The sequence below is a fragment of the Nothoprocta perdicaria genome, unplaced genomic scaffold (assembly GCF_003342845.1).
Source record: "Nothoprocta perdicaria isolate Ctin4 unplaced genomic scaffold, notPer1 scaffold_15, whole genome shotgun sequence".
NCBI classification, from domain to species: Eukaryota; Metazoa; Chordata; class Aves; order Tinamiformes; family Tinamidae; genus Nothoprocta; species Nothoprocta perdicaria.
Genome location: NW_020454649.1, coordinates 3614340 through 3631902, shown reverse-complemented (window position 1 = coordinate 3631902; position 17563 = coordinate 3614340). Strand labels below are relative to the sequence as shown.

Below are 17563 nucleotides of genomic sequence, written 5' to 3'. Positions count from 1 at the left end.
ATAAAGCACATAATTTGCTTAGGTGTGAATAACTAGGCTCTTGTAAGAGCCAAATTGTCTGTCCATTTCCATTTGTGTCAAGAAAGCTGAGTTTTAATATAATATTTTTAGAATTAAACAAGATTGGTTCATCTTTTCTATGACCACACAAAACACATTTGAAATACCATCACTTCCTACAGGTTAGAGGCTTTGCCTGCATTTAAATAGATAAAAAGAAAGATCCAAAACAGCCTTTGTGCAGATCCAAAGAGCTTTGAAAGGAACAATAGTTTCATTCAGCTGCTATCACCCATTAAAAAATAAATCAAAAAACCTTCAAACTGAAAACCTCACTTGGTTATTTTAAGTGGAAAGGAAGCAAAATACTTTTCCATCAAATGAGAAAACGATCTGCTTCATGAGAGCGTACTCAAATCCACCACTGCTCAATGTGGGACAAGGCCCTTGTCTTCCAAGGCCCCACTGTCCCACTTCTCCCATGCAATGGAAGATTTTCAAACCCCAAACCCAAACATAAACAGAAATCTTCCTTTTGACCCTGCATTTGACTCATGGCAAACGCATGTATTTATGGCATTTATATATAAAGATACATATGCACACAGCAAAGCAAGCAGTGCGGGACTGTTGCAGTACCAGTAAGTCCCTCATCAGCAGCAAGATGCCAGATCCCTCTCTGCTCAGGGAAGCAGGACCTGGCCGGGAGGCAGCCAAGGACACGATGGAGGCATCAAATCAGGGCCACCCTGTCACCTCCATCCACCAAAGCAAGAAGCGTGACAGGTACCGACAGCATGCTGACAAACGGGTGCCAAGATCCAGGGATTCTTTTTTTTTTTCCTTCCTTCCTTCTTTACTCCTCCTACACGCAGTATTAGGGAGGCTAAAACTGAAATACTGCATCAAGCTGGTAGTGGCCACACTTCTCAGAGGACATGAGCAAGCCTACAGAAAACAACCACCCAAAGAAAAAGAAAGAAGATGCTAACAAATTTCCTTCAGCAATAAATAAATAATTCATGTAGCTTACATTCTAATCAATGTAGCTACCTGAAAAAAAATATAGAAAATAGGATCTGGTGACAGAAGCTAGAAAGGTTCACAACAAAAAATTCTAAAAGCAATTCAGCCCTAAAGCAATTAATGAAGCTCACCTAGGGATGGGAAGATTTCTGTGTTACTAAAAGGAATTAAAGCAGCATCTGCTGGCCTTGCAAAACTCCAATATTTCATCCAGTCAGCAATGAAATAAAGATGCAAGATATAACACCGCTATACTTGCCAAAAATATTCATGACTCCAGTGTAATTTATAACAATAAAGCTGAAAGCTTGCTGTTCAGATCCATTCTGAAGCTGGTACAAAGGGTTTGCTGGACTAAAACAAAAACCTTGCCTGCTGCTAGGTCGGAATCTAAAGTTACTCGTGTGTGTGCACCCATGTGCATGCACACACATGTGAACGTGTATTTTTATTTAGGCAGACTTTTCAAGTATCTGGAACATGTGCTTTACTGCTACTTCCTACATTCAGTCAGAGGAGAAATATCTTTACTATCACAAAATAATGCCACATGTAATAAAATGATGCCAATTTTTTACTTGTTGCTTAGAAAAAAAGGTTGTACCAGTATATTCAATCAGCACGTGGCAAAAAAGACATATAGGCATTTGTACTACAGACCATTTTGCCTGTTTCAGCATATGTTCCAAATGAATCGCACTGCAGTAAAATCATATCTTCTTGTAACATTTCTAGTTTTAATTGTCAAATCAAGCTTCAAATTTTGTTTTTGTGCTTCTTACTAAAAGTATACTGGATTTTTCTAGTTTCCTTTAACTGTGTAAATAAACAGCCATCCCGCTCGGCTAACAACACTTGAACTCATCTGTAAAAATAAATGATTATTTATAGAACAGTAACGCCAACTGCAATGCCTCACTTAGCGGATAGATGCGTTATCCCGGTAAACATCACCGAATCCGTGTCACTTCTGCAGTACGGAGATTCCGACATTATCACTTGACATTAGATGGGCTTTGTTGCAATGAAAAACCTCACGTACCACATCACACACATCATCTGTAAAGCGACCTGCACGCGTACAGGTACAGGGATAGCAAGTACTTCCTGAATTAGAGCTCAGTTAATTAGCAGTCTGGACTCTACATGTTAAAACCACTAACATTACCAACAAAAGACAAAACCAAAAGAGATTCTGAGATCAAAAGCCCCCTTTCAGGCATATGGATCTGTTCTTGCTTAAGAGGGTAACAGCTGTATATTAATTAAAGCAAATCCCAAGCAAGGGAAGCACAAGTTGCTTCCCGGGGCAGATGCAGGGCAGCACCATTTGAACTGCAGTGTTCAGCGACTCCTCTGGGTTTTCTGCTGAGCTGGACTTCAGCACCGAATAAAGTCAAAGTGCTAAGTGCCTGAAGATCATTCAGAAATAAGCGGTTCGCAGAGCCAATTCACCCTTTTTTTTTTTTGCAAATATTTCGATTAAAAAAAAAAAAATCAAATCAGCTTGCTATTTCTTTTCTGATCAAGCATTTACAAATTTTAAATAAGCGGACTACAAAAATCCAGGACCACTAGTAACTTTACAGTAGCTTCAAAGGCTGTATAGTTTAACTATTGCTGTAATTTTTGAAATGCTCTCCTAATGTGAGCCACGATCTTTTAGTCTGGATGGCTAAAAGATTCCACTAATATTTTGCTTTATTTCTTATCTGCCTTTTTAAAATGGGCAGTTACTAAAATGCAATAAAACATAAATGCAAAAAGGTCCAAACAAGACAAGCTATACGGTATCTCTAAGTTCTAAAAAGCAAGTCAAGTTCATACTCCATTTTTGACAGCGTATTAAAGCTAAGGAAAAAAAGATCATCACATGAATTCGCAGCTAGGGAATTCGCTTGTGAATGTGCATCATGGCAGCTGCCTCTAGTTCCCTTTTTCAGCTTTAAACCTACTCCTGCACTGTTCTCATACCTTTTATTTGTGCTCTATTAGGAAAAGTCACTAAGCACATTACCATTTTACCAGAAAAAAAATATGATCGAGTTTCAAGTAGGGAGGAAGAACATGTATTATTAGAAACTCACACAATGCCAGTTAACACCATATCTCTGCAGGCAAGTTTAACGTTAAACTCTGAAGATGCAGGTTAAAGCCAGCTCTAGAGGTTGGACAAATCGGTGTCATGTGGCTTTTCCAAAAACCAACTTAACTGCAAATGGAAAAAATGCACAGCCTCAACTGAGGGCTGACAAACTCCAGCTGAGAGCCCCTTCAAGTCTCTACTGAGCAAAGACTATACCAGTTCTCCACATTCCCTTTCGGGGAGCCCGACTCGGCTCCCCCAAAGCCTGGCACCTGAACCAAGTGCTATTCGTAGGGATCCAAAACCCCCTTCATCACTCATGGGACATTTATGACCAACAACTGCTTAGAAAGGGTTGAGGTGGCACTTGCACACGACCGCGGGGTAAACTTTTGAGTCCCAGAAGCCCTCTGACAGTAAAGCACACTGAATGCACCAGGTGTGATAACCACACACTGCAACAGGCAGTACACCTAATTTTTATCAATTCAACAGAATAGTCTGTTATTCCTGCAAGTGCAGGAGCACCTAAGTGGAGACCTGTCATTTCTACTTCAACAGCAGTACCTTTTTGCACGCATATCTTCAAAGATGGCTCTACTGCAAGACAGCACTGCACTGTACATGCAGTTCATAAAAGAGAAAAACCTCCGACACAGAAATCTTCAAAACAGTAAAATTGTAAATTTTCAGGGTTGTTATATCCTGCTAATTCAAGTTGAAGAATTGAGAACAGTATAGTGCCGATCACCAAAAATTACACAGAAATGGGTTTGATTTGCACATAGCAGCACTTCCTTTCAGCACTGGTTACAAATAAGCTGGACTGCATGAACTATGGACAAACACCACGATCCAGCAACCTTCCAGAGTCCAAGAAGCACTGAGGAGCTTGTGCCCCTCCAAAATAAGCAGTATGGAAGATGTACCTTGAAGGTCCAGACCATAAAGCACATCTCCTTATTTTAAAAGCCTATGAAGCTGGTTCTTTCACTGCGACAAAGTGAAGAAGCTGTGCAACTATTTTAATTCAGTCACCGTGGGAGTTGAATGCACACAATAAATGAAAGCTGAACAGCTCTATCCTCTCCTGAATGCAAAAGCCAGCTCTGCAGAAATAAACCTTACAGTACCAGTAAACAGTTTAACAAAATATACATGCACCTGAAGGAAAAACAAAAAAACCCAACCGATCTTAAAGTCAAGACCTCAACTCTGTTGATCCATCCTGAAACACCTATCTTCAAACAGTTCTACAGAATCACAACTTCGCTGTAGTAGTCATGGAAGGGTTGTGAAAGGAAGATGAAAAACATCTCATCCTATGATCATGTGGCAAGTCAACCAACAGCACTAGAAGGAGAACCAGCTATTTTGCAGCAGAACATAAAAAGGTCAATCAAAAAAATCCACCAAAAAATGTCATGCTACTTTTGACAGAAATGAAATTTAAAAAGCATTGTATTCACATTTTTCATGAAGTAATTTATATAGCAGTAACATCAATTCCTTATTTTTATAACTGGCTTTACAACACGTGGTTGCAAACATTTTATTTCAAGCCAGAAATCATTTGTTTAATTCGGTATGGTTTCTCACCAGCACTAGATCTTGAGCAACTACTGCTGCAATCAGGAGTATCACTGAAGTCGTTAATTTTGGTGAAACCCTCAAAAATAATTAGAGGGTAATTGGCAGCAATGATAAATATCTAAATTGAATAATGCAAAGTAGAATCAAACTCTCCATATTCATCTCATGGCATATATCCACACACTAGAAAGAGCAGATAGGAACTTCCCAAACGATCTGAATGTTGTTCTTTTTAATGATTTCCTAAAAATTGTATTAAAAAAAGTGAAGTACATTATTGTTGTTAGTCCACCGAGCTTGCTATTGAGAAGCACCATATGTTTTTTTGCCAAGGAGCATTTTCCCCAAGCGGGCATTCACAAACAAAATCCAGTATCTCCTACCTCGATCAAAAAGTCTCCAGTTCTCAAGCCAGCTTGCCATGCTACTCCCCCTTCGTCCACCGATTCCAAGTACTGCAAAGCAGGAAAGGCTGGAGTTGGGGTGAATTCTTCAATTGGTGTGTCAGCTTTAAAAACAAATACCACATGAAGAAAGAAAATTATGGAATGCTCACAAACACGGCTTGGCTTAGGCCTATTGTTGGCCACTCACAATCATTTGTAGCTAAAAATTTGGGGTACTGAAAGTGAGGGGACTCTGCCTCTGGGTAGTGCCATGCTGGGAGCGGAGTGCAACCACTCTGCAGTCACAATCCACAGGTCGTCAATTCGGGCAGAAAAATGCACTTTATTGACACAAACAAGCTGAGCTGAAGGAAGCAGTAGCTGGATTCCAACTACTTCAGTGCATTCAGCATTACTTCAACTGAACCTTTTGTAAGCCTAGCAAAACGCTTGTAACCCTGGAAACACTAACTAAAAATGAATTATGCGTAGCCAAAAGAAAGCCTCTGGGAAGAAGAAAAAAACCAACAACCACAAAAAAAAAAAAGAGGGAGGAAGTAATGTAATACAAAACTAATTTTTTGCTTCCAGATTTAGATGCATGTTATGAAGAAGATAACAGAAGAAACCATGATTTTACAGAAGGAAGGCAGAGCAGGCCATGTGACAGCCCTCTCCCTCTGTCACGTATACAAGAAGCAGGAAAGTCCTTGGCTCTTTCACCTGAGGTGCCCTCAGTGGTACAGAAAAATCAGGGAAAAAATTCTCAGACTTGCACAGAGGGAGGAACTTCAGCTTGATGCATAGACAAACTCATGCCAACTGCTTGGCTCAAAGGTAGAGCTAATGGCTTTCCTAGCAAAACTCCAAAAATATTTAGTTAGCTAAAATTAGAACAGCTTTTACAACACTGAAAATTCACAGTGTCTTTGATTGGGAGGGAGGGGTGGGGGGTAGAGGGTGCTGTTCAGGCAAAAATGATGTCCCAGGAATGAAGGCTTGGAATATTTTTCATGTTCAAGAAAGGCAAGGGAGAACCCATGAAAAAATGGGGGGGAGCAAGAGATGGGACATACCATCATATTGGTATTTTTAAACACAGAATGAGCAAACTGGACTGAAACTCTAAAAGCAAAACATTAAATATAATGCTTTTTTTAACCCTTAAAAATGCCATTCGTGTGGATTTTAGCCCGTGGAAAAGTAACACACAGTTTAACATATGAACAGCTTTTTAAATGAGCATGCTACAGGCCATGCAACATACGTGCAGTTTCTGGAGATCCAAAAAAAAAAAAAGGCTCCTATTTTCATACTAAAACTGCACCAATGTCACCTTGCAGAAGATCCACACCTATTTTAAAGAAAACATCCCTCGCTTGCCTCTTCCTATTCACAGAGCTATTTAGAGAGCCTGACACTGGAAATAAAGCGGCAGCTTTTATGGGAGAAGCAGGTTTCCCCCAGCCAGGCAAACTGCACAGCAAAACAGGTGAACGCCACAGCGTCACATATGCCGACGCAGGGGGAAAAAATGCAAATAAAACTTTCTCTTCCCCGAACGATTCTGCGGTGCTTCTGCCGTGCAAAAACAGGCAGAGAAGCCCCTCGAGCCCACCGAGGAGCAGAGCAGGGTGAGCGCCCTGTTGTCTAGCAACCGAGTGCACCACGAATGATTCCTGCCTATATGCAGGGCTGTATAAATTTCTCCATGCCAGCGTACATCACACACACACACAGCCCGAGGCACCTACCTTTTGCCCCTCTGAGCACAAATCCGAATCCTTCATTGTCCTTTTTCTGCAAGACCACTGCCTTTTCCTCGATGATGCAGTCACTGTAGAGAGAATTCCGAGGATAGCGACCATTATTACATCCCTTCATCACCACCGTGGTAGCTGCTCCTCCAGTGTGCAGGTTCATCATCATCACAGCCAGTTAATCAAATAATATCGCAGTAACCAAGCATGGGGAAACAGAGAGCGGAGAGTGGCGGGGGGAGACAAAGACGGAGGATGAAAGGGAACATGACAATGCAACTTAAAGGAAATAAAAAAGGCAGAGAGGAGAAAGAAAGAAGGAGAAATCATGCATGGTGGTTTGTGTTCTATATGAATGCCTGCATGGACATGTGATCATGTAATCTGTGGGCTAGCCAGGACTCTAAAAGGAAAAAAAAAAAAAAAAGTGAACTGAACGACAGCATCATTAATAAACTCCTCGATCGCGGATGTACCAGATGCATCTTCTAGTGAAGCCAAAATGAAACCAACCAGAAGAAAAATGAGGCAGCATTTTAAATTTAAAGAGAATATATTATGTTTTTATATCAGCTAACTAAAAGGCACAAATATATTCCAAAAGCTATGCCTTGCATCAAAAGCCCTTTTTCAATCCTATTGAATGTTGCATGCTGCAAGAATCCCACATGATCATCTGACAGCCTACAATGCTAACAACGTGCAGCTGCCTTGGCGTCATCGAGCACCAATTTCCACAGCACCGAGAATCTGCATAATTGAAATAGTAACAAGGCATGTGCAATCAGGAAAACACGTTTCCAAGGAATATTGCACCTCTCCTGATAAACAATTAATATTATAAAGCAAGGAGACGTTTTTAAAGGAATATTTATGTAAGCAGAGTGCCCTTAAAGAGAAAGTAGCCTTAGGAATCTTACTCTCATTGGCTCAGAAACAAAGTAGACCGAGGAGGAAGGAAAGGTATAGGAATCACATTAAAATTTGACCTTTGAATTAGGGGGCACAACCTATAAAAGCCTTTACTTGTTTAGTGTATTTGGTTAAAACTAATGCTAGGTTACTAAAAATAACTATAAAAAGAAAAAATATATATATTTACTTTGAACACTCTTTCGGAATATAAAATCATTACAGTTTCTAGTTTCAAGGCATTTTTGAGTAAGGACAGTGTCACGGGTTAAGTATTCATGAATAAGAATGTAAAACACAGAAGTGAGGTGGCTTCTGAACACCCAAACATGTACAAAAGCTCTTTAAGACAGAGAGAAGTATAAGCAAGTTTTATTTCCTTAATTTTCCACTAGCCAACTAATGCTGCCACTGGTCATGCAGAGAATCTAATTACTTCAGCATTCAGTGCAATGAGGGACAGTAACTGCTTTGGTGACATTAATAAACCAGAAGGGAAGGAGAAAACTAATTAAAAGAAAAATCGGTGCGACCTTTTTATTTAAAGCACTGAACTGCGACAAGGCTGATGATGTCAGGACACCAATGGAGAGCCTCCAAACTCCAGCCCTTTCACATATGACAGACAATTCTTCGGGTGATTTTCTGACCCTAACTGACAGAGGCAGCTTCATGCTACTGCTAACGCGATAACAAAATTAGGTCTTCCAAACTACAAAATATTCAAAGCTTATATATAGAATAACACGTGAGTTAAAGCCACCATGGTGGTGACCTTTTTAAGCTTTCTAACCAACAGATGTGCTGTATAAATATGAGCCGCTTTTAAATGCTGCCTCACAGATCACTGTCATTTAACCATGTAATTCAGAGAGCAGCTTTTCCTGCAATGAGTGTTCCTGCCATGGAAATAAGAACACATGTATTTCTCCAGAATGATGAAAACGCTTCTGCTTGGGAACGTGGGGCTGGGATGGAATAGAGAACTGGAAGTCATGCTACATCGCAGTGCTGAGACCCCACCAGTGCCTAATGCTACTGGAACTGACCAAACACACCAGCGGACTGACCGATTTGCTTGGAGCTCCTAGTGACCTGTCCGTGACCCGCTGCCATCGCACGCGCACCGCCACCATGGAGCTCCATGCTCATCCGCTGAAAGTCAACAGAAAAGCTGCCTCTAGCCTGCGGCTTAATTCTGGACAAAGACCCATTTCCTTCAACTGTCCTTGAATCAGTCAACAGCTTCATGAAAGTTTGGAGAGTACCTTTGTGAACCTAATCATGGAAAGCCTTTGGTTCACAAGGAAAAACAAAACCACCCACCCACCCACAATATCCATATCCATCAGCATAAAGAATTCACAAGCCCATTATCTAGATCAACCTTTGCTTTGATTCCCTCATTTTTTGTCAAAACAAAACAAGCTTACCCACAACATCTTTCCCTCAAAAGCTGAAAGCTGAATTTCCAAAAGCTGTTCTTGGAAAAGATCTTGGGTGCCATCCATATCTGGTCAGTATTAGACATCTATGCCTAACAAAGTCATCTGGAGTCCCTCCACAGTCTGTGGAGGAAAGGAGCAGGCAATTTCAAGGTGTGCTCATTTCACCCTTTTGGATGAAAGGCTTTGGATGAGACTTACTATATCTACTGCCTAGTTTCATGCCTTAGTTTAGTTTAGACACTGCAAGCAGGATTACTAAACTGGCCAAATGTTAATGCAGTTTGGTGTATTAGAGGGAGCAGGAACAGAAAAGAAAGAGAAGAAGAAATAGAAAATGAATTTTTGGGGAGAGAATGTACACAGTGATCTCTGTTACTTGAGCTTACTAATACTTCCAGTGATGTACTGCATAAGGAAAATTCCATCACCACCTGTAAAACAAAAATGTAGGCTTGGAAAAAAAAATGATGCATAAATTGATTCTGTACTCCAATGCTGAAAGACTAAGAACCAGTATCAGGAAAACCATGGGAAAAAATCTCTCTGCCTCTTCTCCAGGCCAGATCCCCTTCCAAACCCAAGAGAGAAGGAGCAAAAGAAAAAAAAAAATAAAAAAAAATAACTTCTGCCTGTTGGCAATATTTGCTTGGCCATAGCAGGGTTCTCTCATCTCAGCATCAGCCTGGATGTCTTCACGGAAGATACACTGAAGGTCTGTTCACAGTCTACCTGGTCCTGGCAGGCTAAGAGGTGCCAAATGCAAAGTAGGTCAAATTTTCTCACGAGGAACCTTCTTGGCAGCGTTTCTCTCATCCTGGAGGTGTTGTAAATACTTAGCAACAGAACGCACACAGGTTTAAGCTTCCAGTGACAGATGAAGGAGTCCTTATGGTACAACCCTGCTCAGAGGTCTCATCTCAAACAGAGGAAAGCAGCATTTCGTTTTGAGGGCAGGACACGGCTCTGCACGAGGCTGAGTGGTCCCCAGCATTTGTGATATGACCTCATGCTACATTCCAAGAGATTAAACCCTTGAAGTCCCTTTCTGTCCTATCACATACTGAAATTAAGTAGTGTCTATTTCAGGGATGAGTTTTCAGAATAATACTATTTCCACAGTATAGTAATAAAATGAGTAATTTAAAAATCAATAGCTCATTACTTACATAGGGCCCTCATTACTTTGCCTTTGGGCTGATTAAGCCCAAGTTTCACTGCATATAAAGTTAAATGCACAGTACAGCCTGTCAAGTGCAGAACCCCTCTGCATTAAATTCTGTGAAAAATTCTAAATACAAAAATATCAGGCAAAGAAAGTCAATCCCAAACCACTTTTGCTTTACCCAAACACCAGACAATAGAAATAGGCTTGTTCATCTGAAACTAAGTGCTCTAACACTAAAGTGTTGGAGAATTTTGCAAAAGGATGCGTAATTTTACACACCTGAAAACAGTGAAAGGGAGATTTACCACAGGCAGGTAGACTCTGAAGATCTGAACTCACTCATCATAATACCCATCACTTGTGTAGACCTTTCTATACAGCAAGAGTTTCTACTTATTTTCTAACAGTCCATTAAAACAATACTCGAAAAAAGAGGCACAAAGGCTAAATTCTGTATAAAGAAGAAAACAAAGGTTGAAGCACACTTTCCTGATGGAAGCAAAACCATAAAACCTAGCCATGAAGCCTCAAACAACCGGACCCTATCATAAAGCATGAACTACTCCAAAACAAAAGTCAAAACATTCAAAGATAGGAGCCATGAGGACCATAGAAGAGTTTGTATTTCATGAATCATAGTTGAATCTGAAAAATGGCATGGGGAATGGCATAGCATTATCTGGAAACAAAAATGGGTATATTTGGTATATTGCCAAGTTTTCCTCATGGTAGTAGAAGAAAAAAAGAAAGAAAAAGAATTTAAATAGCAAGTTTTTGCCTCCTTCCCTCCAACCTAGTATGCCACAGAAGCACAGTCTAGGTCCAGTCTCTTAGCCTCAACAAGCTGCCATTGAAGAAGACTTAATACGAGGTTCAGACAACCAAAATTACAGCCAAATGATCGGCCTTCTCAGCTCACAAGCCCTTCAGCCAGGTGGCTTTATCCACAAGTGAGGAATTACCTTGCCTAAGTACAGTTCTTTCAGCAGCTCAAGTAAATCCAAATCTTCTCATAAGAACTCTTTTTTTTTTTTGTATCCTCTCCTCTGTACTCCTGGAACTCCATTTTTTCTTTGAAACATCTACTGAATACATAGTTGGATCCCTGTTACAACAATCAAACCACAGACCAACAAAGGAAAACTTTTTTAATCTTTGCTAGGCACATACACCAGAACTTAACCCCCTCCCTAAATTTAGGCAGAACATCTGGAAGCAATTGCACAAGTCCTTTCTCACTAAGATAGTCGATTTATGGATATTAGGCTGAGGTTCAAGCCCACAGAAGAGAATTCTCAAAGGGCATTTAAGAGCATGTAAGAGCATATTCCAACTTTTTTTTTCCCTCCTTTCCCTTCCATGTTTTAACCTTAGGCTGCTGAAACTGAACTGGCAAAGTAATATATTAATGAAGCAAAACAGGAAGCTAGAATCAACTTCTTGGAAATATAACTCATGTAGTAAAAGTCCAATTTTATCGTATGGAAAAATCTCTGGATCACAAACGAAAAAAGTCAGGGATAAGCTCATGGAATCCTTATCACTCTACTTGCAGGGAGAAAACAAAAAAAAAAAAAGGAGATTGCTGATGAAGCAAGATAAAAAAAGGAATTAATTCATTTCTCCTATTAATTTCAAGTGTATTTAAAAATAAATAGCCAACTCTAGCACTACACATGACAATGAAAACTAAACATGAAACAAAACATGAAACACTTAGGTACATGTCCAAGTATGCATGTTGAGAGTTTTATAGTGCAGAGCCCTTCAAACCATTTCACACAAATGTTCCAACAATCTCATTAGTATTTTGCACTTGTACGTGATAGTTACTGGCAATTTTCATTGGCAGTTATCAAGCCCTGGAGCAAGCTAAGCGCGCACTATGAAAATATTAATATTAATTGCTGATACTTTGTACCTTGAACAAATAAACAGACTGTACAAACATATACATATGTTTAAGTAACAAGAACATTTATCCACCATGCTTGTTAGGCTTGCATTTGTCTACCCAGAAGCAGCTGCACTTCCAGCTCATGCTCTTGTTGCCACCAAACTGCATGGAAAGAGGAATTTTATTCCTAATCATTTTAAGGCACCGAAGGAATAATAACTATTAATACCACCACATTCCTACATGTTTTTAAAATCAGCAATTTAACAAAAGGTGGTCAGTATTACTACAGATAATGACAGAAACAGAAAGAAATCAATGTGTTCAAGGTTACCACACAGGACAGTAGAACCAAGGAAGCAAATCCAGATTTATTTAGATTTAAGATATGAAAGGACAAAACCCACATAATTACATGGAACAACAGAGACTTTCTTCAGTTGACAGAGCATCTCAGGTAGCTCATAAAGCGTGCTCATCAGTCTGTGCGTTTAGCCCAGAGGTGCCAGACAGGTTTCTCCATGTTTCTCCTGCCATTTTCACAGAGAGCAATTGGACAATAGAAACAGATCCCTGGATTAGACCAGGGACCGTGGAGCCCGGTGCTGTCGCAGGCCAGGAGTGTGGGTGCCAGAAAAGGGTGTGCAAGAAGAACACACGGATTTGGTGCTTCCCCAAAGCACTCCACCGGCCTCCGGCAAAGCCGGCCTCCTTGCTCCTTGTCTTCCTGAAAACATGGTACATCTTTTCTTTTGCACTATTTTTGTCATGATGCTCAGGCATTCATGGTAACGTGGGGAATTATATCAGCCCTCCTCAGGATTTCTTGATTGATGTTTCTATAATACACTTCAATCAACATATTCTTGACTTTAGTTTTAAACCTTAAAAATGCATTACAAACCCTTTAAGGTAGCAATTTGGCTTTGCAAGTTTTTGTAACAATTATTAAACTCACATTTTAGTATCATAACTTGAACTGCTCACTCAGTAGTTGAAAAAGTCTAAACAAATCAGCAGTTTAACATAAATAAATTATGAAAGAGTGGAGAGGGACTGGTGTTAACTAGGAGTTTCAAAGCAGCTTTCAGGGGCTCCACTGCACCCCACCATCTGTTCTTTATCACGTACAGGAGAAGTCATCTTGCTCTTGTTTTGGGTTCCTTGGAAACTGAGCACGGCTCTAACCATAACAAGCCAAATTAACCCCAAGTTAACTTTATGGACCCAAGGATTTCACTTAAAATGCTGCACTGCATGGAACTGTACAGTGCTTTAATTATCAAGCCATATAAAAGTCCAAACTTGTTCTCTCCTAAAATGAGCAAGATGCGGTCAAATTGGGTAGAGGGTAGTTTCTCCAAAAATACTTTCCCAACTATTTTTTTCTTGTGCAAAGACTTTTAAAAGATAATATGGGATGGGATATTTGTGCTATTTAGCATTTCATTGTAGGCAAGTTAAAGGGGCTTCAATTAGAGTTTAATTTTCACACATTCCTTTAAAAATCCTGACTAGTCACCATATAATTTTACAAGCTCATAAACAGCAAAAGGGAGACTGCATCTTTCCATTTTTTTTTTTTTTCCCCTCTAAAAGATATTCCTGCTGCCATTTCCTTTGTCATACTAAATCCTAAAGTTATTTAACTACAAATTGTATTTACGGATCTGCAGACGGCTTCAGGAACGGGCATCTTAGCAGCTTCTCTGACTAACAATATCATAATTTTCATCAGTTCTGTCAAAGCACGGCCAGCGTCTACAAATCTTCAATTTAGCCCATACTTCAGCAGCAGCAATGAAACAATCACTAACATTATAGATCCCAGCTGCTGAAGAGAACAGAGGTCAGCTTCATTTAAACTGCCAGTTACTGCCCTTAATTAAGTGCATGCTGACCTGGAATCCCTCCACACTGACCCCTTTCCTTCCATGCTCACTGGCATTATTTCTGAATGTAGGCAGCTTTTATGGTACAAATTGTGGTTTACCATATTTCCATATAAACCGAGATACATACAGCTTATGCATACTGCAGAATTCACAACTTTGAAATGTTCACAACAAGAAATACAAACAACCTCTGCTATAGGTGCGATTCTTTTCCAGACAACGTAATGCTAAGGGTCACGTATTTGGGGAGAAAGAAATCCATGCTGGCCCTGCTGGATCACACAAAACCTCCTTGAAGGTTTTCGTGCCCTGGTTTTCAATGGCAGGTATTAAACTCCTATTTCTGAGACCTATCGTCCGTGTCTAACATGTTTGCTTTCTTTAAGGAGCAGAGAAAGCAGAAGGCATGATTTTTTCCCCCAACTATCCAGTTAGCACTATTTCCCAGGGCTTGCTTTTAATTTAGTCGTCATTATTCTTCTGTTGGCAATTTTGTCATGAAAGCAGTTGTGGGAAAATGCTTACTTGTTAAAACAAAGCTTTGTGGATACATTTGAGTTTAAATTTAGCCTTCACCAAGATTATTGTTCGGGAACAGTCAGTGTTATATCAGAGCGAGCAGGCGCAGCAAGTGATACCATGAGCCATTCAAATCACATACCTGCCAGTCACTCAAACCTGGCATCCCCACTCAAACTGGGCATGAAATATCTTTCAGCCCAGTCAAATAATATAGCTTCATAAGAGTTGATTTCACTTTAATTTCACTCTTGAAAATTTCTGGTCTCCTTGCTAAAGTTTTATCTCCAAAACCAAACATCTAGCCCCGAAAATCTTTAACAAACTTATCCCCTCTGCACAATCATTAGTTAAAAGCAAGACTTGAAATTACTTTAAATAAACTTCACTATTGTGAAAGAAGGCAGCAAACAACTTAAAAAGGCACTGATTATTTTATGGAAAGGCTTCTACAACTGAATAGTTTTGCATATTACTGTAATTCTTTTAGACTTTAATATGTCTCTTTATACAAGTATCCTACAGATTTGAACAAAGAGATACTATGATAAAGACTAGTAGAATTACAGTTCAGCTTCTTTATCTCCCATTTTAGGAACCAATTTAAGTACCTTCTGTAGTCACCAGCAGGAAAAACTCAGTTATGGCAGTGTACAATGCTGGGGCGGGGGAAGAAGTTACTCTGGAAGGTGCAAAGTTGCTTATTAGAAGAAAAAGTCATTTCCATTAGAAATTAAATAATTGTTAAGGACTGTTAAAAAAAACTGTTAAAACTTCATATTTTATACCTCTTGTTCCACAAAATGCTATGATGCCTCAATTGCTGCTTAAGCCTGTAAGTTCCTGAATTGTATGAAATCATATTCTTTAAGCTGATGAGGCCCTGCATACATTAAAAGTGAGGCACACTCCTCTCTCTGCCTTACACATTAGTAGGATAGTTCAGCACTGTCAGACCAGTGTCCTCAACGCAGCAATTCACAACAGGCATCAGGCTTGCTTAGCAAAGTTCCTTTAGAAATAAAGCCACAATAGAAAGCAAAAAAAGCATTTTACCTATTGTTTTTCATAACTTGATAGATTCTGATTGTTCTCTCTCTCACATATGCAGAAATCAATTTGTTAAAATCTTAGCAAACATTCAGGTGTCACCACATCACTACAGCAGGTGAATAAACATTACAGCGATCAGCATTCTCAGAGATCTTTGCTACCATCTCCCTAACAAATGTTAAGCTATGAACGCACATAAAAAATAAAATGCTTTTTACTGTCTTTGCTTTTCACTAACGGGACAGAAACCAATCGTGTACAACCTTTGACTGCAGCAAATAACTGCAAATCGCTTTCAGCTTCTTATCAGTACATCAGTCCCAAGAGAGAAGCTATAGAAATTATTCATTTATTTTAAAGAATGAATAGCAACCATTTGAACACCTTTGCTCCAGTTTCCGCAAGAGATGAACCGAACAGTACAAGTTTAAGAATAAAATATTAATACAGAGGAACTGCTGCTGCACCAAAAAAAAAGAAAAAAAAAAAGAGTCCCTTAGCTACCCGGCTACCATCAAACACCTTATCAGTTGCAATAGGAAGTGGAACAGAATTCTTCAAAAGACTTCAATTTTATATATATATATATATGTATATATGTGATAATTACTTTTTTCCAAAGTAATTATTTCAAGTTCCTGCTATGAAAATGAAGATAATATTTATGTAAAATTTCCACATGAAACCAGGCATCAAATTAGACACGATATTTCTTTATCAAATTGACGGTGTGCTCAAAAAACTCGTGCAAGTGTGTTGCACATCTAATGTTTCAAGTATCAGCACAGCACCAGTGACATCACACCCCTGGGGAAAAAGGCCAAGCTATTCAGCACACAGACTCTATAGGGTAAAAGAAATAAAAATAATGCAGCACTACACAACATGCCAAGTTACAGGGCTACAGAGGAGCGAACCTCTCCCATCTCTACTGCACTGTGTGGGCAGAAGAACCAGGGCAACTGCGATGGAGACCTGGGAAGCAGCTCCCATTTTCCATAGGGGTTTGTACACAAGCAGGAATTCCCTCATCTTTGTCCAGCAGCTCCTAAGCTATGGCTTCTGCCACCAACTCCATGTAAGGACATCAGGGTAGGCGAATTAAATTTTCTTACACATAACTTTCCCAATGGCACAAAACAGTTTTCCTTCTTCATGGAGGAAATAAGGACTAGTAAAACCAGAAGGCAAATCAGTTGGTTCCATCATTAATGTTGCAGCAACATGCCTTTAAACAGGGTTACTTGTGTGCTTCCTAAAACTGCCACAGCCAAAGGATGTCCTGAAATGGGAGCAAGAAAATGTCTCGTGCAGTGAGGACTAAAAGATAAAGCAGTTAGAAAAAAGATGTGGAAGTTGGCTCTGCTATGATGGAGGTAGGGAAGCCATATCCAAGAAAAGTCTTGCTGGTACATGGTACCTTTTGCCATTTCACTATCAAGAAACGAGGGGAAAGATGATAAAAAATTAATACAGAATTAAAAGTTTCCACATTTGTGCTTTAGAGTTTCCAAATTCAGAAGGTATTTGTATCACTTTTTTATTTTTTAAACCACCAAATCTAGTTTAAAATTTATACATAGTAACAAAATTACTCTTTATTTGTTATGCTTCCAGAATTTTGAAAATAACAGTTAACACTATCATCAGTCACACCAACTTTTTAAAAGTGCTAGCATCATACACTTGAAATTAAATCAAGCAAAACAATCAAAAAATAAAAGACTATTTCAGGCAATTTAATTTCATGGTTTTTTTTTTCCCCCAAATTGGTTTTCCTGGTCGAACCATTCACTATCTTGTCTTGCCAGAAATAATCAATT

The 17563-nt window shown here is 39.4% G+C and overlaps 1 protein-coding gene across 1 annotated transcript in view; it reads right to left on the bottom strand.

Moving 5' to 3' along the window:
- The window catches only part of SHANK2 (SH3 and multiple ankyrin repeat domains 2), a 254127-nt gene that overhangs the window by 104498 nt on the left and 132066 nt on the right, over positions 1-17563 (bottom strand). The window contains exons 15-16 of the mRNA XM_026034675.1: positions 6846-6928; positions 5089-5213 (exon numbers count right to left, since the gene is read on the bottom strand). Of these exons, the coding sequence (XP_025890460.1) occupies positions 5089-5213; positions 6846-6928 (208 nt within the window). The remainder of the gene's footprint in view (positions 1-5088; positions 5214-6845; positions 6929-17563) is intronic.